The 27,156-nt window shown below is 43.3% G+C and overlaps 1 protein-coding gene across 1 annotated transcript in view; it reads right to left on the minus strand.

The window, feature by feature from the left end:
- The window catches only part of szt2 (SZT2 subunit of KICSTOR complex), a 151,860-nt gene that overhangs the window by 4,013 nt on the left and 120,691 nt on the right, over positions 1-27,156 (minus strand). The window contains exons 67-75 of the mRNA XM_074636837.1: positions 26,662-26,742; positions 25,027-25,101; positions 13,804-13,869; positions 9,890-10,103; positions 8,053-8,230; positions 7,829-7,951; positions 6,273-6,789; positions 5,070-5,180; positions 50-118 (exon numbers count right to left, since the gene is read on the minus strand). Coding sequence (XP_074492938.1) covers positions 50-118; positions 5,070-5,180; positions 6,273-6,789; positions 7,829-7,951; positions 8,053-8,230; positions 9,890-10,103; positions 13,804-13,869; positions 25,027-25,101; positions 26,662-26,742 — 1,434 coding nt within the window. The remainder of the gene's footprint in view (positions 1-49; positions 119-5,069; positions 5,181-6,272; positions 6,790-7,828; positions 7,952-8,052; positions 8,231-9,889; positions 10,104-13,803; positions 13,870-25,026; positions 25,102-26,661; positions 26,743-27,156) is intronic.

A 27,156-nucleotide genomic window follows, 5' to 3' on the forward strand; every position in this document is an offset into this window, starting at 1 on the left:
ACAACTATAGTATAATAATAAGAGAAGTCATATCGGTATAATAACTCACTGTTTTCCCAGCTTGGGCGTCCAGAAAGACCAAAACAAAGCAGTCAGTGAACTTCTGGTTCAGAACAGCCTGAAACCGAGATGATAGAGATTAGATGGACATTTCAGAGTAAAGCTTTACTTACAAGGATTCTTCCTTTTGATCTTCTTCATGATGTTAAACACAAAGGAAACATTTATTTTGGTGATAATGAAAAGGTCAAATGTTAAAATACTGACAGTCGGTAATGGTGTGGACCAAACAATAGCAAAATGTGCACAGCTTCTGACTCAACATGAAGTTTCTCCCCTAAATTCCTATTTGAAAGGTTCCTTTTACTCAATACTAAAATGTTCCTCAACACAGGAACAATGGGGTCTCCTGAATAATTAAAGTACTGTTAACTGTAAGGTTATGTCATTTCCATTGATTACTTAATAATAGTTATAGGGTAAAGGACTTTACACACCGGGGGCGTTTTTTTTTTTGTGCGATTAATTTACGCGTCTTAAACTGTTGTTCTGTCATGAATACTTTCACCCAGAACGCAAATATTACGGATAAAGTGACATACTTTTTCTGGAACATGGTTGATTTTCTTCATAGCTTTCGCACCGCGAAACAAAGGCATCAAGCAATCACGTTGTGCGGAATGGGTTGACTGCCCACTTTTTCAACAGCTCCGGTTCCAGAAGTGAATTTCCCATTCATTCACTCCATTGACGTTTCAGAAAATCCTTATATGAAGAGTTTTAAGCATAGAATCAAGCCAACCAGCTACGAGATGAATCGTGACGATAACACATTTAATTCGGAGCAACAAAAGAAATTGAAAAGGAAAAAAGGCAAAGGTACAAGACTGTGTATGCAATTATTTTAAGAGTGAAGGAACTACTCATCCAATAAACAATTGCAAATGGCGACTCACCGCTTCTGAAAACTTTTAAACTAACCATTGTCGATCTAAAATGAAGACAGATTCAGCAACTGCATGCCTTATTTCTCGTCTCAAATGTTTTAAAAAACACATTTTGGTGAACTATTTCCAATCGAGCCGCCACGTTAGTGCGGTTTGAAATCCGGGAGCAGACCACGTAGCCAAAGAATGTATATTACCAAGAAGTGAAAGTCAATTGATCGTTCCATTGCAACATCAGCGCCCAGCAGCAGAGCTACGCCTCCACCATTTTGGACTGAAAGCAACTATTGGACGCCAGTAAAACATCCGCCTACAAAATGCCGTACAAAAGTAAAACTAAATTATTTCTATTCAGTTGTCATAATTTTAATGTCTCTACCGAAATGGCCTGTGTTGAACAATAAAAATATTATAAATATGCATACTATTATAACTATTTAGTTACTTACTTATTTATTTATTAAATGTTCGCTTCCCAGAGGAGCAAAAAGTGAGTGATGGACATAAATGCAAGTTAGAAAAATCCAGCACACAGATTTTGAGAGCAATCTCAAACATTTTCATGTCAAGGATCCAAAATGGAGTCCAATAGACCACAGACCATGGATGTAGAAGAGGGTCCAATAGACCACAGACCATGGATGTAGAAGAGGGTCCAATAGACCACAGACCATGGATGTAGAAGAAGGTAAAATAGACCACGGACCATGGATGTAGAAGAGGGTCCAATAGACCACAGACCATGGATGTAGAAGAGGGTCCAATAGACCACAGACCATGGATGTAGAAGAAGGTAAAATAGACCACAGACCATGGATGTAGAAGAGGGTCCAATAGACCACAGACCATGGATGTAGAAGAAGGTAAAATAGACCACGGACCATGGATGTAGAAGAGGGTCCAATAGACCACGGACCATGGATGTAGAAGAGGGTCCAATAGACCACAGACCATGGATGTAGAAGAGGGTCCAATAGACCACAGACCATGGATGTAGAAGAGGGTCCAATAGACCACAGACCATGGATGTAGAAGAGGGTCCAATAGACCACAGACCATGGATGTAGAAGAAGGTAAAATAGACCACAGACCATGGATGTAGAAGAAGGTAAAATAGACCACGGACCATGGATGTAGAAGAGGGTCCAATAGACCACAGACCATGGATGTAGAAGAGGTTGTGTCCTGTGCTTTTGCCCTGCATGTTAATAAATATCCTACAACTACATTACATTCTGTTTGTATCATGCTACTAGCAACACTTAAATGAGGGCTATTTAAGTGTTTGTACTCGTGATTTACACCGAAAAAATGATCCACTGATTTACAGACATCTCTTTATACATCCATAGCTATGGCCTCATTGGCATTTTCAGTCCAAACTGGCGGCAGCGCTACTGCAGCACCATCTAGGGTGTGTTGTCAAAAAAGCACCAGAGTTTCGTCTCTTTGCTTCTATACTCTTGACGGAGCAGCACGTACCCTCATTAGCCGTTTGCGGGTGCGGTACAGTCGTTTCCATGGTAACAGCGAGCTCCACTAATCAGAGACGTAGCTGTTACACTGAGGATTGTGGGTACTGTTGTACTTTTCCATGACATCGAGAATAAAACGTGTTTTTTAAAAACAAGGTTATATCATATGGACTTGTGGCTTCTATACAGTCTCACAGCTCGTGGTAAGTCTATCTTGGATCGTTATGACATTATTGGTAGTAACTAAAGTCCTTGAATTAGAATATGAATGGGATTTTATGGAGACAAAAGTCTGCCTGAAGGAGCAGAAAGAGCACATTCAGATTTCTAAAGCACAACAGTGTAGTGATGTAAAGTACAAGTGATTTGATTGGCACAAAATACGACACTACCCATGAGTGTCATCTGTCGTTGCTATGGAGAGACTCAAGCCAGAGCTATTAAATCAGAGTTCTTGTGCACAAAGCCTTGTCGTTGTCGTCAGGAACAAACTCTTCACTATCCAGAATGGATCAGTAAACAATCGTTGCATATGAACCAGTTACAACAACGTATAAAAAAACCTCCATTTGTCAAAAAAAGATGCAGCTAATAAAATAGAAAAGAGGGAAAGGACAGAAGTGAGAGGTAAGGCTGTGGTCACAGTCTCTAGAAATTAGGCCCATTCTTTTGATCTCCTGCTTTCTCATTTTCATAAACTCTGAAGGATCCCATAATTATCCCCCTCAAGAAAAATTAAAAAATAATCCCTCGACAGTCCTTTTCTACATTTAAAGTCTCAAAGTGACTCTACTCTTTCAATAAAATGACTGATCCCATGTTTTACATCATGTATAGAAGCCAGATAAATGCCTAGGCTGACTTGGTGAGTTACAATTTGCAGATGTAACATATTACCTCTTGCATGTTACATTAAATACACAATTTCAGCTTTAAAGGGACTGTTTGTAAGTTCTAACGCGTATAAATCATTGTGGGTCGGTGTCCCATGCGCGCTCGCGTGTGGCTACGCTCAGAGACTCAGACTCCAACACAAACTACACGGAAGCACCAAAACCATAAAAATTCTATCTAGTGAAGCCCGTCTATTAAACAGTGTTAACTCTTCCTGTTCAGCCTCCCGACCGCAGTTAGAAGACACAGGGAGACTAGCTTTGGTCTCCAGGACCGGAGTCTCTGCTGTACTCTGCTCTTCTGCTTGCCTTCACTCACACACAGCGCTCATTCTCACTCGCTCTCTGGCTCCACCTCTCACGTGCATGCGCACACACTCCACACTGCAGAAGAGTTAGTTTAGCTCTGAGAATATCTAGTGAATTGGACGTTTGTGCAGAAATAACTGCTGCAGCTCCTCCAGACCAACAGAGGTTTCCCGTGTCGTTTCCTGCTGCTGAGTGAATAGACGGGGCTCTGGAGCGAGTAACGTTATCGTCTCCGACCAAAACTCCGGTGTCTCCCCTGTTCCTTCCGACCGCGTCGGGAGGCTGAAGCAGGAAACACAGCATCAGCATCGATTCATGGAGAGACCTTCGTCTGGTCAGCTAACTTTACTGCCAAGCAGCTGAAATATAGAGAGATATTGTGGTTTTAGTTGACGTGTGTCTCCTCACTGTTTTGAGCGATGCTTGTTCATGTCTATTTAGAGCGAGCACAAGCGCGAGCAACAGGACGCTGTCTTTTGTTGACTTAACGGCTACAGGTGTCGCTGTTAACAAGACATTTCTGATTCTTACATAGAGTCCCTTTAATAAATTGTTACTATTATTACAATTAATTTTTTTTTGCAATCTTACCTTTATTTGATAGTTGGTAGGTGTACATATTTGGGTTATTTTCATATTTCTATGCAGTGATTTTATATTTAATATTTAATACTACAGTATCCAAGGTAAGGATGGAGCTATAAAAGCTCATCACCGGGGGAACAAGTCAGACCGGGCTTGCATCTCCCAGGTGTGTGTGTGTGTGTGTGTGTGTAAATATTAATGTATAGAACAGGGGTCTCCAACCTTTATTACTCTGAGAGCTACTTTGACAAAATGAAAGTGTCCGAGAGCTCCTCAGAGTTTATATTATTAGTAACATTTATTCACATCGCTCAGCTCCACCCAAACCAGCTGAATAAGCTTCTTTTGTGTGAACATTTAGAAAATGTTGGTATCCAACACTCACATTTTGACATCAACTTAAATTCAGCAGCATGTGCATGTTTTCTTCCTGTATGCATTTCTTTACATTTGGAGTTGGAGACCCCTGGTATAATCTATGTTTAATGTATAATCTAAGAGACCGGGCTTGTATCTCCCAGGTGAACGTGTGTCCCGAAGTGCTTGTAAGCAAATAAATCCATCTTGAATCTACATGGGAGCTGTGGTTCGTTGGAGTGTAATGTTAACCGTCGTGATTGGCCTACAATCAAACAACGCAGAGACTGTTGTCTGCCGCCGCTATCAGTGGTACAAAACAAAGTGAACTGTGTGTCTAGAGGAAGTAAACAGAAGAAAGACCTCCCATTACACAAACCTCCGATGAAATCCAACCACTGAAAAGCAGAAAATACCAGTTACACGTCATCAAGTCAGGGTTGATTGTGACCATGCTTCGTTTGCTCTCCTATAAAATAGAAAGAAAAAGAGCATCTTCTCACCAGGTACTGGATGCCGTTGTCATCAAAGTGTCTGCAGCTCTGAGGGAAGCGGTTCAGAAGGACTTTGATCAGACTCTGGTACCAGGCTGGACTCATGGTCAGGAAACAGTCCTGCAGCAACACATCACACACTGCCATTACAACAACCATGTACATAGCAGATGAATGATTCATTATGTTGACCGTGTTCAGCTTTGTTGTTCTTGTTTTTAGCTATATCTCTATTTCTGTATAAGTACAATGAGAGTCAAATTCCTTGTACGTGTACACATGCATTGCCAAAAAAGCTGATTCTGATATCTTCTGTCATGGTTGCATGAGATCAGCCAACATTTTGATTAAGATACTGTATCTACTGATGACTTTCTCTACTGCAGATTGTAGTAATATACCTCAGACTACACCAATGGGGCAGCTGTGGCCCAGAGGTTAGAGCAGGTCATCCACCAATGGAAGTGTCTTTGAGCAAGACACTTAACCCCAAATTGCTCCCGAAGGCTGAGCCATCGGTGTGTGAATGAGTATTTAGATTAGATCCTGATGGGCAAAGTTGACTCATTGCATGGCAGCCTCTGTCATCAGTGTATGAATGGGGGAAGTCTGACATGTATTGTCAAGCGCTTTGAGTGGTTGGAAGGCTAAGAAATCCTTGGGATCTACTGGCCAAACACCATCAGCAACATCAACCTGAGGGAACACACCCAATAAGAGACAGTAGAAATACAGCTTAAAAGGAGAACGTGGAGCTGGATTGGAGGCACTCTAAGAAGCAAACCACAATAACCAAGCAGGCACTGACATGGAACCCACAAGGTAAACGGGGGAGAGGAAGACCCAGAAACACCTGGAGAAGGAGCACGGAACAAGAGTTCAAAAAGAAGGGACTGACGTGGAAACAGCTGGAGAAGATGGCCCAAGACAGACAAGGGTGGAAACTATTCATCAATGGCCGATGTTCCGCAAGGAAAACAGAGGCTAAATGAAATGAATGAATGAACCTGGTGAGTACACAATGCTTTTCTATCCATAGGATTGACGGCCAAACTGTAATTAAGATCCTGGTTGTAATAAAGAAAAATGATCCTTATATTGTTCTCTTAGAATTGACCAGGTCTTCATATGTGCACCCAAAGGTTAACTTTAAGTGTTGACTCAAAGGATGGTGAATGAATGTAAAATGAAAGGCTGAAGTGGGCATCTTACCAGTTGTGGGTCGATCTCGCCCACCGAGCGGCTCTGCACTGCCTCCAGCAGCTCCTCCAGCTCGCTGAAGGACAGCTTTGTCAGCTTCAGTTTGTCCAGGGCCAGGTGCTCTCCGTGGAACAGCCTCCTCCACAGGTTATCCCTGCGGCAGTGACCCATGGCCTGTTCCACACTGGCCTGGATCTGTCTGCGGGCCGACACCACCTCGTTGTTGAGCAGAGGGAACAGGGGGGAAGGGTAGAGCAGCCCCTGAGCCTCCGGTCCACCCCCCGCCAGAGGGTAAAACTCGTTGCCGTCGCTCGGAGCCAAGGCGGCCGCAGCTTCAGACGATGTTTCCTCCCAGAGGTCCTGCTCGGCACCACGTGACCCGCCGGCCTCTGCCCGATCTGGGGGGAGCCGGCCACCTGGCTCACCAGGATCACGGTGGATCTGAGGAAGCTTCTTGAAACGGCGCATGTCAGCAGTGAGGCGGGGGAAGAGCTCTCTCTGACTGGTCATGATCACATAGAACCGCAACCTACACATAAAGGTATACGAGGAGTTAGAAAGGCATTCATTTCAATGGCAGAATAGGCTCTTTGATATTAGAGATGGACCGATATATCACAGATAAATCTGGATCGCTGTAAGTAATTCATATGTAAAGATGAATTGCTCATGACTGGCTCGTTGAAATCAGGACTACGGAACTCGGCTGAACAGCGGCCACTGTGGCCTCCACTAATTACATGACAATGGAATTGAATTTCCAGTAACACTTTATAATAACCAAGTATTTGTTAATGATTAAGATATTATTCGTAGACCTTAAATAAATTGTTTGTAAAACATCTATAAACATTACATAGATAGATATTTGCAACTACAGTGTTCGACGCAAAAACTTGAAAACGTGAATGTCCCTCTCTAAAGTCTAAAGTCTTGGTTTGTCCGTTCTGGGCTACGGTAGAAACATGGCGGCCGGCTCCATGAAGAGGACCCGCTCCCTATGTAGCTATAAAGGGCTCATTCTGAGGTAATGAAAACACAACGATTCTTATTTTCAGAAAAGAAAAGAAGAAAACATAATTCATAATCTTATTATCCATTTCTGCCAATAGCTCCCCCTAAATCCTACACACTGGACCTTTAAAGTTGAATGCTTTTGACAAGTTTTTTCAACTGGAAAATGTCCCGCTCTAACCAAACTTAAGGGATCTTTATCAAAAATAAAATGTTTGCATCATGTGGTTCTGTAAAAAGAATTTAAAAACATTTAGTGAAACATTGTCAGATTTTTTAAAACTCTCAAATAACGTTATCGGCATCGACCTCAAAATCCAGTTTCAGTGAGACTCTACTTTAGATTATCAATACGGACTATTGATTGATTGATTGATTGATTGATCAGCAACAAAACTAGGGCTGATCAATCAATTTCATGGTCAAGTCACTATACATTTCAATTAATGAATTAATAATTCAAAAAAACTAAAAAAACAGCCAAGGTGAAATGTTTTTGCTTTCTGGGCTCATGCTTTATGTCTTCTTTAATCTGTTCTTTCATATTTCTTTACCTTAACAAATGCCTCTCCCCATCTGACTGCTCCTCAAACGGAGCGGCATTATGGCACACCACCAGGGACACGTCAAAGTCATCGTGGTGGTGCAGGCCCTCCAGATCCTTGTAAGAACCCGAACTAAAACAAAAAACAAGAGAAGAAAGAGGAGGTTGAAACGAAGCAGTTCATGTAATGTGAATATACTGTGTGTGTATTCTGTGATGCTGATGTATGTGTACCTGTTCCACAGAGCCACTAGTGCATACTCGTGCAGGTCAGGCGTCCCTTTCTTGCTGTCGGTGGTGACTGCAGCCTTGGACATGCGAAGCGGCTTCATGCCGTAGGTGCTGGCATGGTCAGTGATGTAGTTGTACAGCTGGTGAGCCGTTATCATCCCCGTGGAGATGGAGAAGCTCCCTGAGGTGCACAAGGATCAGAGACTCTCACTAAGATAATCCCAAGATTATTCTTTTATCTCTTCAATGACTCAGAAAGACCCCCTGCTAAGGTGGATACACAAATACATAATGGAAAGGAAAACAGGGATTTAACTCATCTCTTAGGAAACTTACATATTTGTCGCACAACTTAAAGGTACTAAATTTGAAATTCAGAGCATTAATATAGAAACTAACTATTGTCTATGGAAAGATATAGAGGAGTAATGTCTACCTGAGCAGAGAATGAAGTCACTCTCCCTCTGTGTGAGTTGTAACCAGAGATTCTCTGTGCTTGGTTTACGTAGCCAGTTGGTCGCGCTCGCATAGCCCCGTTTCGACTGCAGGAGCTTTCCCCAGGAACAGGTAACCTTTTGAGGAACTCATTGCATTTTGGCTGCAGGGACCAGGGTCTAAATTAAGTTTCTGGGACATTTTACCCCCCGAAAAGGGCCTGGTCGGGGAATAGCATAGATGGTATAAAAGAAGTGGAAGTGGTCACCGTGACATGACCCATTGGTTTGTGGACTGGTTGTGAAGCCTCCAGTTCGGCATTTTTGCCGTCACCATCTTGGTCTTTTGCAACCAGAAGTGGCACGAGAGGGTGGAGCTAACTAACTTTCATGAACTGTGAAAGGGTTAAAGTTTTAAGACAAAAACATGGACAACTCCCAGACCGGACAACGGCGTGGTAGAGACCTGTCAATCACAAGGTAGCCCCGCCCCTAAAGCATCCCCTGCTTTATGGTCTATCTGACTCTAAATGGGACCATCATTTACTAAATGAACATCATGCTGTATTGAAGAAGACTTGAAACTAGAGATTGAGAACATAAACTCATGTTTACAATGTTTACTGAGGTAATAAATCAAGTGAGAAGTAGACTCATTTTCTCATAGACTTCTATACAATCAGACTTCTTTTAGCAACCAGAGGAGTCACCCCCTGCTGGCTGTTAGAAAGAATGCAGGTTTAAGGCACTTCAGCATTGGCTTCAATTCTCAGACCTGGAGGTTGCCCACTGGGGGAGGTAGTACTTTCTGAAAGTACTAGAACTTTCGGGCTGGAGTTTGCAGGGATGACTGTCGCTGATTGGTCAAACAAACACAGCGGCGCTGCTTCAACGGCTTCAACTTGTGCACCGCTTCATTCATAAACAAGGAAGTAGTCTAGTATTTATTCAGGACCCTTTTAGGACGAGGGGAGAGCATTTCTCTTTGTTTGATAACATTGAAAGTAAAGTTGTTGTCGCAAAAGCGTAGCACCCCCCCTCCGGTTCCTTCCCAGGTTAACACTGTTAGCTCTGTCAGCACTGTTGCTGTTGTTCGTGCTGTTGGCACTGTTAGCTGCTAGCCGCTGGCTCAGCCGATGCCATGTTAAGAGCTGTATGGAGGCAATCCCTCAATTACAGATATGCTCTGAATTTGGAATTTAGCACCTTTAAGCCAAGACAGCAGCGTTAGCTAACACTCTACTCTTTATCCACTGTCAGTTAATCCCGATATTGTGATCGTAGTCATTCGCTTGCTCTTTCCAGCTCAATCCTTTAGTGTATCTGCCTGTTTCTGGTGATTCTACATGTCCAGAGCAAATGGGAGTTGCAGGGTTACTTTAAATATTACTTCACACCGAAGTCACCTTGGAAGACGTGGTTGCGACCAAACTTGGGGATGTCTGGGTGATGGGAGATGAAGTCGTCCAGGAAGTCGGTGAGCTGGTAGCCTTGGCGTAGCGTCATGTGGCAGCCAACCAAGTACTGGTGCACCACACGCAGGTGGAAGTCGTAGCTGAAGGAGTGAACGTGCATCAAGTCCCGCACCTTATCACACTCCTCAGTGAAGAGCATGGAGAGCTAAAACAGAGGGGTGGATACAGTCATTACCAGCACAGAAGGACTAGCGGACAATCACAGGGCCAAGGGAGTCACAAGTATTTTCTCGATAGCTCCAAACTCAAGTCTGGCCATTTTCATTGCACAGATCACTGGAAAATGAATAGAATCTGGCATAAACCACCACTTTCTCTGAATGGTTATCTGTTTTATCATCCACTAGTGAACCTGCTTTGCATTTGAAGGGGAACACCCTGCCAGCTTTGAATGCTTTGTGCTGTGCACCTTAAGGCCCTGCTGCTCTGTGACTCCCATCGCTCCTTGGTGAGAGCCTATTGTAAGCAACTTTGATATCAATCAGATTCATAATAGCATCTTATTTAATTAAATCCAACATCAAAAGGGGGCTGACAAAAGCATTAATTGCAAATGTAAATGGCTGGGGTGAGAGGCTGCGGTGTGCAGTTAATCACAGCACAATGAGAGTTTACAGGGAGAGCTGAATGCTACTCCTGCATTTACTTTCATCTGGACCATTTGCCTGGAACCTTTACAAATAGGCTTTATCAAATCAAAGAGGCAAGAAAAACTGCATAGCTCTCTTTAGCTAGAGAAAACCTTCATCTCTGTGTCAGTGTCTGGAACCTTTCACCACCTTTTCCTGCCTCAACACCTGTTTGGAAATGCATAAGGGCAGGAGACTTTCACAGAGGAATGAAAAAGATGAATATTAACTTTTCTCTCCCCGTAGGTGTTCCCGCAGTCTGGCAGACAAATTAAGTGTGACCTCTTAGCCTGCTATCGACGGAGCCAGGAGGCCACTGGGACTACAGACATCTCTTCGCTCAGAAGTAGTACACGTCCTGCGTGTGTCCTCTCGACTATCAAGCTAACATTTATTATTTCCTAACCGGCGATCCCAAACGGTTCATGTTCTAGCTAATTAAACACCCGGAGTGACAAATTGTTAGGTTGAGTCGCGGGGCTGCAGCTCGTCTCCTGTCAGCCTCACTCAGTGGAAGGGAAATTAATGAGTGGCTACATCGATGGGAGAAGCTGTAATCATTCAGGGTTATACGAGAAGAAGAGAATACACAAAGCACATTGATTGAAAAAACAGTCATGACAGGAAAGCTTAAAAATGGTGACATCCATCGACATTTCACTTTGAGGTTGTACTCCCGCATTTCCTGTTCTGGAAAAACAGAGATAATCAAACATGTATTTTATACAAACACTATGTCATTTTGGTGGAAAGTAAGCATTTTATACCCAGGTAGCTAGTTGATCTGACAAACCGTCTCTCCACTGTTTCATTTCCTCCATATCTTTAATGTGGTAGTAGATTGATTGTCTTCATGTGTAGAGGACCGTAGCTGGGATTATACTAATACAAAGTTCACAAGTCCAAGTTGTGTAATATTACAGACATTAAAAATAATGTGAAATATAACATTTCACGAGAAATGTCCAAAAACTAGAGATGCACCGATTTGTCTGCTTAACATCGGTATCCGGTATTCGCCTTGTTGACTGCAATTGGCCTATCGCCAAATAAGATGCCATTTGCTGATGGCAGTGGCCGAAGTTTATCTGTTGTGTTGCTTCAGTTTTGTGGCGGCTAAATGTTGTGTTGGTTATTTGCGGGCGGTCTCGGACAACAGTTACCAGCTGCTGATTCAGAGAAGAAGCCACAGCCTGGACTGGGGGGGTTTGTTTACACATAAAAGTGAAAGAAAAAGTCGTCGGTCTGGGAGTATTAGATTGTCTCGGAGAAAGATCAGCGTCAAGAACATTATGTTCAAGGAAAGCCGTAAAGCAGTAAAACATCGGCCTACAAGATTTCTTAAAAAACATCACTGTAGTCTGGATGGGAACAAACCTCTGCTAAAAATAGCCTGTCTGCTAAAATGGGTCGCCAGATATACTTGGGCGACCATTAATATACAGTACATGGGTGGCCCGCCCAAGTAAAGTCTATGTGTGGAAAACATTGCTTATGTGTCTAATCGCTTTTACATTAACATTTAATTTATGTTTCACAAAACAAATGTGTCGATGACAGACAGGTCGAACAGTGTTGGGGCTACGAATCCTTATATTACCACAGTCGACCGACCCCTCACAAATCATTCTAGACCAGTTTCTTTACGTGTCTAAACGCTGAAACTGAAACATTCTTCTCATTGAGTAGGTAGTTGTATAGCAGCTAAAAAGTTATTTGAAGCAGTTTTTTTTAAGTTTTTTTATTTTAAGAAGAATATTTTTCATGTTAAAGAAGGTTATATTAAAGGTTGTTTCATAAATTTGTATGATTGAATATGACAATATTCTGAATTTGATACGGGTCATGTAAACAGCATATTCCGTTTGGATATTCTGAATTAGGCCTTGTTCCAAATGGAACCTTTTCCGACATGTATACAGCACATTCAGAATATGTGTCTCAGTCTGGGTTTTTACGTCAGTTTGTGACACACGGCCTCTTGCCTGTTTATGGCCAGCTCTGTGCGTTGTACAGTAACCAACTAACTGACAGTTTGCAGAGATGCAGGCCTAAAAAACAAAAACCCATATTTCTGGTCAGTAGGAGAAAAACACCTACTTGTAAACATTATGAAAGACTTGGATATCAACAGGTTTTTGGATATGCGCAAATATCACTCCACTAGAAGGTGGTTGAAGGAATGAAAGAGGGAGGCTGTGTTCGCACGGTGAAACAGGTCCGCCACCGGTTACGTTAATCGGAGTATGCACGGCTGCATGTAAACGGTAATATTAGTGGAATATTAATTTTAGCCATGTAAACAGTTTAGTGGGAATATTGTCTTTTTTTCGGAATAAGGGCAAAAAAATTAATATTTTATGCATGTAAATGTCATCACAGATTTGCACTCAGTCATTTTGCCTAATTTAAGTTTGAACAGAGGTGACCCTAGGATTGAACCCTGGGGAATTCCACATCATTTTGGTTCTCTCAAATACGGTATGTAGTCATTGACACAAATCAATCTCTATCATTTCACTAGGATTTGAACCAATTCAGTGCCAGGAAAATCCAACCAACTTTCACAGTCTGTCGAAACGATCATCTATAGCGAGCAGCAGTAGCAGCAGTTTTCAGCCCAATGGTATTCAATGATTGACCCTTTAAACCCAAAGGCATACTAGAACTGATAGTGGAAGTAGGCCTGGAAGAAAATCCTAGTTCCAGTCAACCACCTGGAAACCAAAGATGCAAGAGGAAATATAGTAAGATTATCAGAGAAAGGGCAGAGGGGGCAACAGCGGTTGAACGGACACTTAGAAAAACACAAGCTGAAACACCCACGACACCCAAACCAGCAAGCAGGGAGACAGACAGCCTGTTGAAAGTTGAGAAGGAAAAGGAAATCACAGGGGAGCTTGACTCAGGCCTGAACCCCCCCAAAAAAGAAAAGGTATTTTAATACCTGACCTTTGTCCAAGTAAAACCAATCTCCATACAGCTGACCCTGGTATTTGCTTTACAGTCTAGCTGTTGAAGCAACTGTAGCTCCCACAGGTATGAAAGAACACTTCATTGAACACTGAAACCCGTTCATTCCCGAAGAGACAAAAACACAGACATGTAGATTTGGAAAGGAAGAGACCAGGACTGATGGCAGCAAGCAGAGCGGCGGGGAGGGGTGAAGCCTGATTGTAGTGAGACACCCCTCCCTTGAGAATGGCTGGGACATACCGCACAGTCAGATACTGGGGTGGCATCTGGAAACGGCTTGCAACGAGGTTTGGTGAGGAGGCTGCCCTGATGGAGAAATGACATGAGGTGGGACTAGGCAGACATACAGACACACAGACAGGTGGATGGAAAGGAAGACTGAAGAGATACTACAATAAACCTTTTCCATGCTACAAAAATGCAATGAGACACACATTACATACACACATTAGAGTGACTGGTGCCCAGAGGTCAATTTATAGTCTGTCGTAGACTGAACCATTTCACTAAGCTTTTCAACTAGTCCAGAAGTCGACTACTAAAACCGCTGGTCAGCGCTAGTCAATGTGTAAAAAACAAATGCCTGTATATACAGTATTTACACACATTCATTGTTCACATTGTACATTCAAGTTGTGGTGCCATGGCAATCCCCTATGCACAATATTACCTTATTTATTATTATTTACCAGAGTATTGTCACAGCAGGAGCACAGTAGATAGAAAAAGTCCCTCCCCTTCTGGTGGACCACCATGGGAACTTATTTTGGAAAATATACTCGATGTACGGTAGTTAACTGCAAGAGACAAATATTTTTTTGAATTGCGCCACGAATCTCACACATAATGTTTGTCAATTTATAAGATCATTTTGCAAGTCAAGAAAGTCGCAGTTTGTTGTAAAACCGTTGCTGTCTCTGGATAAAACACATCAGGTAAGATAACGTTACATTTGTGTGTTGAACATGGCCAAGTTAGCTAGCTAGCTGGTGTTGGTGACGTATGTTGCGCGAGACGAGAGATGTTGTTCACTGAGCGGTTTCACACAAAACTAAATGATTACGACAAACGGCAAATTTCTTGAATTGCAAAATTATTTTTTGACAAACGTATATGTGTAATTGATGCCACAATTCAAATAGGATCAAAACATTATTTTGTCTTTCTTTCCAAAATAACGTCCCATGGAAGACACCGGAAGGGGAGGGACTTTGCCGCTCAATTGCTTTCTTTAGGATAAAGATACAGCTACTGTTGATACCAACACAACACTGCCTGTGTGTATTTCATCATAAATGCCTGTTTAATGTGAAAGCGGTGGTAGGCTTTTATTGTGAAACAACCACATATACAGTATGTTACACAGGTTAGCTAATAAATGCTTGACTCATTCGTCTGTAAAGTTTATCATAAAATAAGATTTTGACATTTTTCAACACTTGGGGAAACTGTTTGAAACACTGTTTGAAACACTTCATTTATTCTGTGTAATTAATAAGATTATACTGTACAAATGAAAACTGGGTTACTACTAATCCCCGTTTTTTGATAACAGAGTGAGGGGTTTCACTATGGGAATCGCCTCGGCGTGACCAACTACGGAAGCTCCAATGACACCACATCTGTGGTGTCGATGACAGACAGGTCGAACAGTGTTGGGGCTACGCCCCCTCATATTACCACAGTCGACCGACCCCTCACAAATCATTCTAGACCAGTTTCTTTACGTGTCTATGCAAGGAGGGAAGTGATGGTGAAACACCTCACTCTGTTATCAAAGAACCGGGAATTACGTTAAGTAACCCAAACTTCTTTTTCTAACTTTGTTCGGTGTTTCACTATGGGAGATATAGACCACTCCCGTATTGCATACATTTCCCAAAGCCATAAACAATAAGCCAGACAGTGAACATCACAGAGACCCTGGTGTGTTTGCCTCTAGCACAGCCTGTGCCAAGGATGGCCTCGAGACATCCAGCCTGTAAAACCTTAAAAAAGTGTGAGGCGTAGCCCAGCTCGCCGCAGCACAAATGTCCTGCACCGAAACTCCCTTGAACAGGGCCCATGAAGTGGCCTTGCTCCTTGTGAAATGAGCCCTCAACCCCTGTGGAGGTTGAACTCTACAGCTATAAGACAGAGATATAAGACCCTCCGGCGGGACAATGGCTTGCCCTTGTGGGGAATGGCCCAGGACACAAACCGCTGATCCACTTTCCTGAAACCTGCTGATCTACTCACATAGACATGCAGAGCCGGCACCGTCCGTAATGTGTTAAGCATCTGCTTGTGGAGGAGAATGGAGGTGGGTGAAAAGCCAAAAGCTCCACTGTGGGACATCTGTAGGCTGACTCCACCACCATAGGCACAAAAGCCGGATTGGGCCGCAAGCAGACTTTGGTGTACCCTGGGGCAAACTGTAAGCAGGAAGGGCGGATGGATAGAGCCTGTAAATCACCCACACGCTTTGCTGTGGTTAAGGCTAAGAGCAACACTGTTTTAAGTGAAATAAACCTCATCCCGACCGCCTCTATAGGCTCAAATGGGTGATGAGAGAGGGCGTCCAACACGACCGACAGATCCCACAGAGGAACCAGGGGCCTGGAAATGGGGAGCTTGCGGCTCGCACCTTTCATGAAGCGACAAACTAAAGGTCGTTGCCCCACAGGCTTCTCCCCAAAGCCTACATGACAGGCTGAAATGGCCGCCAAATACACTTTAATGGTAAAAAAGGCCTTACCCTTATTTGCCAATTCTTGCAGGAAAGCCAGCAGGTCAACCACCGAACACTGAAAAGGAATAGTGTGCCTCGAGTCGCTCAACTCATCAAAAATCAACCACTTTCCGTTGTAAAGAGAGTGAGTGGAGGAGGCCCTTGCACTCTGAATGGTGTCAAACACCTGTGCCGGCAGGCCTTCAGCATTCAGGTTCCATCTCTCATGGGCCAAGCCCAGAGCACTATGCGGTCTGGGTGAGAGTAGTAGATCTCCCTGCGCGCCTGAGACAGAAGATACCTACGTATGGAGGGAGGCCACGGCTCGCCCGCTAGAAGCTGTATTATTTCCGCTACCCAGTGTTTGGACGACCAGGGTTAGCGACAAGCCCTGCTCTCTCACGCTGGCTAGAGTGGGGGATCTCCTGGTACGCAGATAGCAGTGCCATTGCATTAAGAGAGCACACTGTCTGTGCTGCGTACTTATATATCCTCTGGAAAACAGACGTAGAGAGATGTTGGAGGAAGCTGAGAGAGCGACAGTTTGGATGAGGGGGTAAGCCACTGAAGCTCCACCGCTGGGGGTTTGGCCAGCCCCAGTTCCCCCATTCCGTTGATCTCCAGCTTTGAGTAGCCTTTGGTGTAGCCTTTTGGTCCATTTCGTCCATGTCGAGGAGGTCAGAGTTGGCATCGCCCTCTGCGTCCTCACAGCCCGGCTCCACCTCGAGGAGCTCCTCGAAAAGTGGAGGCTTGTCCGAGCAATCAGCTTCCATCAAGCGGCTGATGGGTACTGGTTGTGGCTTTAAAGATGGCTCCTGACAGGCAAGGGTCCAGACTATTGGCCACTGCCACTCTCAGCCTCCTTTCCAGGATCTTTTCTGGCATTGACGCACAGTGGGGGTCAGCCAGCGATGCTTGAGCGTGTTTAGTACCCATGCAAGCTATGCACATGGGATGAGGTTCCCTGCCCGAGAGGGCACAGGTGGGATGCAGCCTCTTTAACCTTCGGTTCCGACCCTTTGGCAGGGGTAGAGGCTGAAGACATGGCGACTGGAAAAGGAGTGAAATGTATAAATATTTAGCCATTCCAGGCGTGCCGCAACGCATCAGCCTGTCAGTAAGTAGCGCTAGCAAACGGTGTTCAGCCTGAGCTAACGGCGTACCTCAAGAGTCTGCTCACTGTGACACGTTAGCTGAACTCCGGGTACTCGGCTCGGCTAACAAGCTAATGCTAACTGAACCTAGTAGGCTGGCCGTAACGTGTTAGCTGTAAGGTATAATGTCACACAGTAACCAGCTACACCAATAAACAAATACAGGTTAGCTGGAGGAACAGCTCGCCTTAACGTGGACAGTGCTCAGAATTACTCTGTGTAACACCATAAATACCCTTCTTGGGAAGTATTTACTCAGCAAATCCAGACTAAAGCCGGGAACTGCGTTCGGCAGTAAGCCTTTCTTGGTCTGGTATGACCAGTAGCTTTGTTTGCTGACTTTATGACTCTTCTATACTTTTACCATTTACCATTAATCCAGAATAGGATTTTCCCCAGCAGACATTCTGACTTGTCATTGTAGGAAAAACACATGTGCTACTAATAACATTAACACTGGCTCTGTTGTATTCAAATGTCAGTAAGCTATGACAGTGTGACAGCGAGCCAGCATGAACAAGAGCAGGACCCTGAAACTGAAGCAGCTAAATGGAATTCAACCATCATTCGTTACACGCCTGTTCCTTCTCTAAGGTGACAAGTCAAAATGTGTTCTGTGAGAAAGGCCACTGTATCTCAGCCTAGTGTTTTACTGACACCTTTATTTATGCTGTCACTTTAATATCTATTATCTATTAATTAGTAAGTATTAGTTTAAGTGGCAGTAGTCAGTATATTTTTGGCATCATTGGGCAAAAATTCCATAATAACCTTTCAGCATATTGTAATTCAAGTGTTCTGAGAGAAAACTAGACTTCTGCTCCTCCTCATGGCTCTGTTTTCAGGCTTTAGAACATCTAGCGCGTGACGGGACACTTTGACCAATCACAGGTCATTTCATTGAGAGAGCGTTCCTATTGGCTGTGCTCCGGTCATGTGACCGGTACTTGGCGTTCCTTCAACAGATGTCACAATGGCGGCGGCGGCATTTAACAGCTAAACCGTGCACTACAAGATGATTCTGAAAACTTTTGAGGAGAGAAATAGACATTAACGTAACAGAATATTGATTCATATTTGATCAGCGCTGCCTAGTTTGACCGTTTGATCGGAGTTCGCGATTGATTGACAGCCGGCTCTCATAGACAGCAGATGGACAGCAGACCTCAGATCAGCTCTTACTGCTTGTTTTCCATCGGTCTGTGAAATCTTGCAGAAGCCGTTATGAGCACCAGAGGACACAGAGGAACATGATTTTTTTCAGGTTACCTGTTTCATGTACTACAGTCACCATGTAGCGACCGATTTATAAAAATAACTTTTTTTTAAATCATATTTGCTTCAATCTCGCCTACTTCAGCTTTAATACGTTTCATATGGCACACAAGAGCCTTTGTAGCCCGTGGACTGTGGGTCAGTAAGCAAAGCAACAATGTCCTTATTAGAGTGATTGAGGATTACTGGCACAACACCCACTTCAACATGTGGACAGCAAATAAACACTGCAATTATAAATCCTTCTCTATATAGATTATAGATCATTAATTGTAATAATAATAATAAGTATTATTATTATTACAATTAATTTTGCACATTGTTAATTTGGCCCCGGTTTAATCAATTTCAAGCCTTTTTCAGACTATTTCAGGACATCCTCAGTACACATACTAGCTGTAATAAATGCATCCTTTCTTCCATTCTCACCCCTTAAAACCCTTTTGCGCCCCCTCCCGCTGTGCATAAAGCCATCATCTCCTTTCTGACAGTCAACCTCTTACATCACTTTGTAGACATTTTGACAACACCAGAGGGAAACAAATGCCATGGCATCTTAGACATCTTTCAAAACGTCCTTCTCTAACTTTGTCACATCAAAGTGCACTGGTCCCAAAATCTGAAAATGGATCAGTCACAAGTTGGAGAGAATTGAATCCGTTTGTGATGTTCGCCGAATATTGAACCAGGGCTTAAGCAGGAAATTAAGCTGTGGTGTGTTGGCAGATGGGATTAGAGTTACATCTGAAAAAAATGCTAAATCACTGTGAGAAATTGCACCTTAAAATGTCTTCAGCTTGTGTTAACCACAGACCATATCCCAGGCATTTAACCAAAAACCCATTGAAAAAAAAAACGTTGACTTTGAGACAAGAGAACCGGAAGTGCTAAAATGCTAACTTATTTCCGGGTTTCGGGACTAATTTTTGCACCACTATATTCGGCCCACGTCAGCTCCATCCACGCTACACCTCTTTGCCCATTTTTGGATTAGCTGGAGACGTCACTGCCAAGATGGCGACGGCGGGAGCCGCCCACTTTGAGCTTCATTTAGGCTCTTCAGAAACCTATGGGTGACGTCACGGAGACTACGTCCATATTTTATACACTTAAAAGTAGTGTAGTAGTTAAACTGGAGCAGAGGAGGGTTAAAGAAAAGTGGATGGTGCAACTCACCTAACTAGCTACAATAACTCTCCAAATCTCCATTCCCTCAAAGGTCATCATTGATGTTGATGTTCATTTAATAACTTATGGTCCCATTTAGAGTCAAATAGAGCATGAAGCAGTGTATGCTTTAGGGCGGAGCTACCTTGTGATTGACAGGTCGCTACCACGGCGTTTGCCGGTCTGGGAGTTGTCCGTGTTTTCGTCTTACAACTTTAACCCTTTCACAGTTTGTTTTCTGTTCATGAAAGTTAATTATAACCTTTTTGGTCGCCTATAAATGTCTTATTCAGCGATCGCTTGTACTTAGCTCCACCCTCTCGGGACTTCTGGTTGGAAAAGACCAAGACGGTGACGACCCATCACCAAGATGGCGACGATCCAACACCAAGATGGCGACGGCCAAAACCAAGATGGCGACAGCAAAAAATGCTAAACTCGAGGCTTCAAAACCATAGTTAACAAAGAAATGGGTGACGTCATGGAGACTACGTCCACTTCTTATACTGTACAGGTGCCCCTTTCACACAGAGATTCCACAATACTGCCATAAAAAAGATTCACCGTTATGCTGGCTTTGCTTTCTCAAACTGGACCAAAAAACGTAATATACCATAATGCCACCCCGGTGTGTGATTTTAGATAGCACGCCGGCATCGCAGGAGCAAAAGGGGTGTGACGTTAAACACAACAGTGTGTGTTTGTGTGTTTGTGTGTGTGTGCGCGTGTAGTGCCGCCGTGCCGGCTGTCCCTTTCACACAGACGTCGGCTCAGCTCTGTGACTACCTCTCCTGCCGGCTCAGCGGCGGAACAACTCTGTCCCCCCCATTCCGTCTCTGTACCTTTCACACAGAACAGCAAGACGGAATAACGGCGCAACATTCCCACCTTGAACAGGCTGTGTGAAAGAGGCTCCGGTCTATGTTTGTTACTGGCTAATGGCAATTATCAAGAAAAAGTTGGAAATGTTGAACTTGATGTGAAATACTTGCGCACAAAAATTTCACACCTACAAGTGAATTCCATTGAATGGATTGATTTCGCTACAGCTTTTAGTTGTTTAAAATGCTGGTGTGACCGGCCTTTATGGTGAAAAAATTAATCCGCCAAATATACACGGACACTAGTTAACCCTAAATAGCCTAATGACTGTCAGTCAGGAAGACGAGCAGTGTTCCTCCCTGTGATGAAACACTGCCAAACTGTTTTAAAATCCAGCAAAACAGGAAGTAAAGATAATATCATTTACAGAAAGAAACAACGTGCAAGGAAATTAATAGCAACTGATGTCATTTCTAAGAGATGATGGCAAGACCACCGATAAAATGAACCCCTTCAACACCTATTCACTTACAAATGGACAATGTTGAGCTTCCTGTATACCTTTAATATACTTCACTTCACCTTCTCAGGCAGCTTTGCATGTTTGTCTGTTGTAAAATAACTCTCTTTCTTTCTTGCAGCAATACATCTCTAGGAATTCACGGCATGAAACGGTGCGGATTGGAGAACCCAATGAAGTCTAAAAAGTGACATAGTGTGAATAACACCCTGTAAGTGAAAGTACTGGAGCAGAGTTATTTCTTTTCCAGATGAAGAATCACTCTTGGAGAGCATCAGGATTTCATCTTCACAGGCGACTGAACCGAAAACAAAAAAATCCCCCGAAGTGTCACAATGGATGGAAACCGAGTCCAAAAACAAATGCTAGTTAAATATACATTTGGAGCTCAAGGAAATACTAAAAATATACAATATATATGCTTCCAACTGAATGCATATTATATTTGACTCACAACTCCTGGACCTGGATTTATTGTCATTCTAGCATTATTTAAAAAATATATATATATAAACTGGGGAAAAAAAAGTTCGGAAACTTGTGTTTGGTGGATTATTTCTCTGTTGTTACAATGCTAATGGTCATTGTATTTTACATCGTTGGAAAGCCTGTTTATTTACCTTCACAATGATGTCCAACTTGTAAGGATCATGCATTTGTGGGATGAGCAGCACAGCTGATTATGTGGGTAGCGCCCAAGAAAAATTTGCCAAAATGCTCTGCCAGTGGTAAACAGTGTATTCTCATAAGGCTACCAGGAAGCCTGCAATGACTGCCCTTCACCGTCAGGCCCGTTGGCGCTGGTGTTGACAACACAGACAATGGAACCTGAACATGTGGGGGAATGTCATGTTCAGTGATGAGTCCAGGTTCTGTCTGCCAAAGTTGGATGGCAGGGTCAAAGTATGGAGACAACGTGGAGAACGCTATGCTGATTGTTGCACCGATGGAGTAACAGCTTTTGGTGGGGGCTGTGTCATGGGGTGGGGAGGCATCTCCCTCACTGGCAAAACAAGGTTTGTCATCATTGAAGGCCATCTCAATGCAGTGAGATATCGGGATGAGATTCTGCAGCCAGTGGTGATCCCATATCTCCACAATCTGGGACCTAACTTCATCCTCCAAGAAACAACGCTCACCCCCACAGAGCCAGGGTTATCACAGACTACCTCCACAATGTGGGAGTAGAGAGAATGGAACGGCCTGCCAAGAGTCCAGACCTCAACCCAATTCAACACTTGTGGGATCAGCTTGGGCGTGCTGTACGTGTTAGAGTGACTGACACAACCACGCTGGCTGACCTGCAACCAATCCTGGTTGAGGAATGGAACGCCATCCCACAGCAACGTGTGACCAGGTTGGTGACCAGCATGAGGAGGAGGTGCCAGGCTGTTGTGACTGCGTATGGATCTTCCACCGCTGCGGAGGCTCCTGACGGTGTATTAAATGAATAAAGTGTAAAATAGCCAATATGTCTTGTTTGTTCCTTGTTACTGATAGAGAGTTCAATCATCCAGTCCACCAAACAACTCAAAACAAGAGTCAACACCAACAGGAGAATACACTGTTTACCATTGAAGGAGCATTTTGGCAAATTTTTCTTGGGCGCTCCCCACATAATCAGCTGTGCTGCTCATCCCACAAATACATGATCCTTACAAGTTGGACATCATTGTGAAGGTAAATAAACAGGCTTTCCAACCATGTAAAATACAATGCCAGTTAGCATTGTAACAACAGAGAAATAATCCATCAAACACAAGTTTCCAAACTTTTTTTTCCCAGTATATATATCCTAGTCAAAATAATAGTAACAACTGCATGGTGTAAATAAAGGAGTGGACATTGTTGTGCTGTAAAGCAGTGTTTCTTTGTGCTGTGAGGCAAAACAGCAAATTCACTGCCAAACTGAATATGGTGTTACACCAAGTGAAATGCAATGCAAAGGCCGGCAGATGCTGCCAGGATTCTAATAGCTCTGCTGCCATTCTGAGACTCTACTCCCCTGAAAAACGCAGCATCAGTCATTTGTTCAAACACCATATGTTTATGTTCTCTTTTAGCGGGCGTTGGCCGTCGCTCACACCAGTTAAAATGACAAACGTCATTGGCGGTAGGTCATATGACCTGACGCTAATTAACATTAATTCCGTGAGTAACTTGATGGCAGGCCAAAATGAGACTCTGTTGGCTGTTGTCTGCTTCGTTTGCTCTCTGCAAAAAATGTTTTGATCCATAAGATTTGGTGCATGATTGAAATACTGTAGGGCCCCAAATGGGGTGAAAATAGTCCCCAACGAATGCACTTTCTATTATGGAGAGCCACAGACAGGGAAGGGAAGTGAGGAAGTGTTGAGAGACAGACTAACGCATTGTTGGTTTTAGTCTTTTCATGGCATTTGTTAACAATAACAAAAATATATGCATCTTTATCTTTTGATAACTGTAGTTTCTATTAGCAAAAACCTCCACTACGGATGAACAGAGAAAGCAAAGAGTACCAACTTCATCAAACAGATAACCAGGAACGGGACACCACACACTATTAACTGTACTGTAATCTCAGCAAAGACCATCTGGCATCCAAAATATAGACGGAAAAGAAATCCCACAGCAATGATATCATAGCAACAAAATAAAACAAAACTAGAGCAATGACCACATAGCAGCAAAACCTTTAGTTTAGGTGTCTTTTAGACACCTAAACTCACTTGATCTTTGAGTAGATCAAAGTGGGGAATGTCATTAGTCATTTTTAATTGCAATAATTTCTATCAAATAAATACAGTGAAATTAAACTAATGTTGCAGGGAAGCCCCACAAATCCCTAAAAAGACCTCTGGAATATCCAAACTTTCGGTTTTACTGACCCGGGGACCTCCTCCGAGGCCCGGAAGCCAACACATTCTCACTCCCAATTCGTCAAATACCGCTGTTTGGCATCGGAGACCGACGCACGGGGTACCCTTCTTGTGCTACTTTTGGACTTGTCAGGGACGGCGTGTCAATATACGCTCGTTACATGCATAGTGTCCTTTCAAAATAAACTTCCGTTTTCACAGGTTAGGTTTAGGCAACACAACCACTTAGTTAGGGTTAGGAAACGGTCGTGGTTGACGTTAACTTCACTGACTAGCGACTCACGTGACTGACGATACCGACTACTCACATGACTCACAGGACTGACGATACCGATGAGTCACATGACCAACGACTGACGTTACTTTTAGTTTCACACGGGACACTAACAGAGGTCTCCTGGTTGAAAGTCTTGTGTTTGTTTGACCTGTCCACCACCCGTCCCGCCTGCATGCCCTGAACGGATTCTCACACTATTAATACGACGTCACTTGCTCCGACCGTATAATAACACCGCAGTTGGGTTTACATTGGAGTCAGTTGAAAGCCCGGTTCATCACATACTGTTGCTAAAGGGTACGTTTGTGCGTCGGTTTCCAATGCCGATGCGGCACTGACCAAACAGCGGTATTTGACGAGTTGGGAGTGAGAACGGGTTGTGGGAGCCCATCAAGTAGCCCTGAAACCTCCTTAAGAATCCCTGGAACCCAATTCAGGACCCTTAGACCTCCCCCAGAAGTCCCAGGACCCTACTGTAAAACCACTGGTACACAAGGGGATCAGTACACCTGCCCTTTCACATGTGAAACTGAGACAATTAAATCACTTTGTATTCCATTTTCTGTTACTCTTGCGCTCTCTTTCATGCTTTCAATCCTACAAAAGCCCACAGAAGAAAAGGCACCACTCAGTGTTGTGTGTTCACACAGCAGTGCAGAGTTCTGTCAATCATTTACCTGGGAGTTGACTGTCTGGCCCATGGGAATGCGGGAACACTCCAGTGCATACTGTTTCACGCAGAAGTAACACCCCTGGCAGAAGGAGAAGGCATATGGAGAACACGTGATTATTTCATGAAAACAATATAATTAATGTGTGGCTGACGAGTTGATGAAGCCATCATATGGGGGGGGATTGGGAGTAGAAGAAGTTTACTTTACTGTTCATCAGAGAAGCTACAGGTTTCAGAGAGACAGGATGATATTTTAAGACCTTTGAAATGGCCTTCACTGGGAATTCAGACTTAGCCATGCAAGTCCATCTACACAAGCACAACATTATGTCTCAGTGGGTTTATTTCCCACTGAGCCTACAGTAGCGAAAAACAAAACAAAAACCCAGACACCAGGAAACTAATGGTGATGTTTGCCTGGAAATAATATGGCTGGAAAACCAGACAATGCATACAGGGTCAAACTTACTGTACCGTGACAACACAGAACTGTAATCACACATTACTCCTGGTCCCATTAATATCTTCTCGTGAAAGTAAACATTTTGCCTCATTGCACTTTTGTCTAAGCTCAAGAAAGCAGTATTACTGTATGTCTTCTGTGGCTCTGCAGGAGCTGTCAAGTCTGAGAAAATTAAATTAGTGGTTATCTGAGCTGGGGATGGGAAACTACAAATTGTTAACAGGAAGTCTGCACAAGTCTGATAAAAGATGTATGTTGCAGTATGGGATGTGTAGGTGGTAGTGTTTTTGGAGCTTGACCTGTGCTAGGTACTAATAGACAGGATATCACAACCTCTCCTGCTTCAGTTCATTCCTAGAGCCACGCTGCTAGCGGCTCTAGGAATGGCAACGTCAGTCAGGCAATCGGTTCACCACTTTAGTCCAGGGTGACGTATCAACAACTATTGGATGAAATTAAATGACATTTTGTAGACATTTATGGTCCCCAGATGATGAATCCTAATGACTTTGGGGACCCTCTGACTTTTCTCTGAGCGCCATCATCAGGTCAATATTTGAATATGTCCAACACTATGGTTAATGATCAAATAACTGCAAAACCTATGACATCCCCATCAGCGTCAGCTGAACATTAGCATGCTAACACTAAACACTAAACTAATCGCATTCAAACCAAACGCGAAGCAAATTTTATGTGCCGCGTTTACAAACAAAGTCTAAAGAAGCCTTTTGTTTGTTACATTTCATTCAGTTTTACAACAAGTTAGAACGTGTTGCTTTAAAGTTTCACTTTAACAATGTATTGGGTGTAGTAGGACCCTATTTACCCACATCTATGGTGCTTACAGCGACTGATCATGCCTATTTAATGGCCTGATAGCAGTAAAATCGGGTGGTCAGTTACTGTCACATAGCGTAATACTTGTAACCAATTTTTTAACTCAACCAGTTTGAAAGGATGAAGGCTGTGAAAGTTGATTTTTATACTGCATTGTCATACACTGACTGACACCAATGGCCATCACGGGGAAGTCATTGTAAAATTATTGGCATTATATTTAAACATGCATGAATTGTATAAAATGTGCTAAAACATTTAAATGGACCAGGAGATGTATACCTTTGTGATGTTAGCAAATATGTCAGTGTGCATAGTTGATGATCCGAACCTCACCTGAAAAGCCAGTTCCATCAACACGATCCCCCCTGGCAGCGCCCTCTGGAGGTGGTACGCGGTGGTGCCAGACGCTGTAGTCTGCAAAGTTCATTTACAAAACAATCTCAACATTACAGTTTGTCTAATACAGGTGTTGGAAGGCAGACACAGCTGCTTTCTAAGCCATGTTGCTGATATTTTGTGCTGTTATTTTATTTCTTTTCTCATACCAGCTGTGCTGCAACACCTCTTTTCATCATCTGTCTGAAACACTCTGTTTGAGCTCCTGCCAACCCCCCAGTTCCAATTCAGCACTGGGTTTCGGGGGGGGGGCATCCCTATTTGTGAGTTGTTGAAGTCGTGTGCCTCAAAGAACAAGGAACCAGCTTCTTTTATGTCCCATTTTCATTATTAAGCTGACGTATAACTGTAGAGTATTTTAATTAATCAAAATATAAGGGGACTAAAAATGGCAACCGTGTTTTCAGTTTTGGCAACCAAACGCTGGTGCCT

This window comes from Sebastes fasciatus, chromosome 5 (assembly GCF_043250625.1).
Source record: "Sebastes fasciatus isolate fSebFas1 chromosome 5, fSebFas1.pri, whole genome shotgun sequence".
Lineage (NCBI taxonomy): Eukaryota > Metazoa > Chordata > Actinopteri > Perciformes > Sebastidae > Sebastes > Sebastes fasciatus.